Here is a 1,361-nt window from a genome sequence, read left to right on the forward strand (position 1 = left end):
TCACTGACGGGACGAAGGTCGCACCATTCTGAGCCGGACAGACCTTGTTACAATTAGCAGAAGATGAAGGACATAGTTTCCCACTAGCTGTGCCATCCATCACTCATGACAGGTATGTCGATGACATATTTGATGGTGCAGATACAATACAACAATTGCAGGAGGTCGCACATCAACTAAAGAGCCTCTGCATGGCGGGCGGCTTCCCACTGGCAAAATGGCATGCAACTCATCTCGACATACTCAAGACTGTCACCGACAGCGAAGACCAAGGCTCACAAATCACCTTCGACGATTGCGCAACCAAGATACTCGGACTCAAATGGCTCCCTCAAGAAGATACCTTTGCATTCTCAACCAGGAACTCACTCATTGAAGGCAGACTCACAAAACGCCTCGTCTTATCTGAAGTGGCTCAGATACTCGATCCACTTGGTTTTGCATCACCTGTCGTGATCAAGGCCAAAATTCTCTTGGAGGAGCTGTGGCTGCACAAGCTCCAATGGGATGATCCACTGCCATCCCAGCTCTCAGCCCGGTGGCTCATCATCAGAGAAGAACTCACAAGCTTGGCCAAGCTCTCAATACCTCGGTGGCTCAACACGTGGAGCGACTCGCAAGTGGAACTTCATGAATTCTCTGATGCTTCTCAATTGGCAATGACTGCAGTCATATACATATCCGTTCACGACTCAAACGGCGCCACGTTCTCACTTGTGTGCTCCAAGACTAAGGTAGCACCTCTCAAGCGGTTCTCAATCCCGCGACTTGAACTCACGGCTGCTCTACTACTCTCTCGACTCATGCAATACGTCAAAGCCACTTTGAACATGGACGTAACGGCAACTCATATGTGGACGGAATCTCTAGCGACACTTTCATGGAACACCTCTGTGAAAGGTTCATGGATCAGATCTCATGCATCACGCTGGAAGGATTTTGTCAGAACCAGGGTGGCTCGAATTGAAGAACTCACTCCAGCTGCTCACTGGAGATACATACCTGGAACTTCCAATCCGGCTGATTGCGCATCACGAGGCCTCACGACTGCTCAACTTCCAAGTCAATCACTTAGGTGGACGGGACCACCATGGATACTCAACCCAGACTCATGGCCGTCGCAACCTGCACTCTCTGAAGAATTGAGTGCAACAGAAGCTCGCCCAGGCGTTTCGCTATTGACGGTTACGCCAAGGACTGAATATCAATGGGAACTCATCTACAGGTACTCAAACCTCACTAAACTATTGAGGATTACAGCTCTCTGTTTCAGATTCGTCTCACGGTTGAGGAAAGTCCACGACTCATTGCCTGTCAGACACATCTCTCCAGAGACCTTGGAGAAAGCGAGGCTCTTCTGG

The 1,361-nt window shown here is 49.7% G+C and overlaps 1 protein-coding gene across 1 annotated transcript; it reads left to right on the plus strand.

The window, feature by feature from the left end:
• Positions 1–57: 57 nt before the first annotated feature.
• Positions 58–1,225, plus strand: LOC105555890 (the record flags this gene model as incomplete). The annotated part of the gene is made up of 1 exon (XM_012002934.1): positions 58–1,225. A coding segment is annotated over one exon (1,168 nt), but the record flags the coding sequence as incomplete, so codon positions are not given.
• Between the last annotated feature and the right edge of the window lie 136 nt (positions 1,226–1,361).

Source organism: Vollenhovia emeryi, unplaced genomic scaffold, assembly GCF_000949405.1.
Source record: "Vollenhovia emeryi isolate VEMERY1.0 unplaced genomic scaffold, V.emery_V1.0 DF949287.1, whole genome shotgun sequence".
Classification (NCBI taxonomy): Eukaryota; Metazoa; Arthropoda; class Insecta; order Hymenoptera; family Formicidae; genus Vollenhovia; species Vollenhovia emeryi.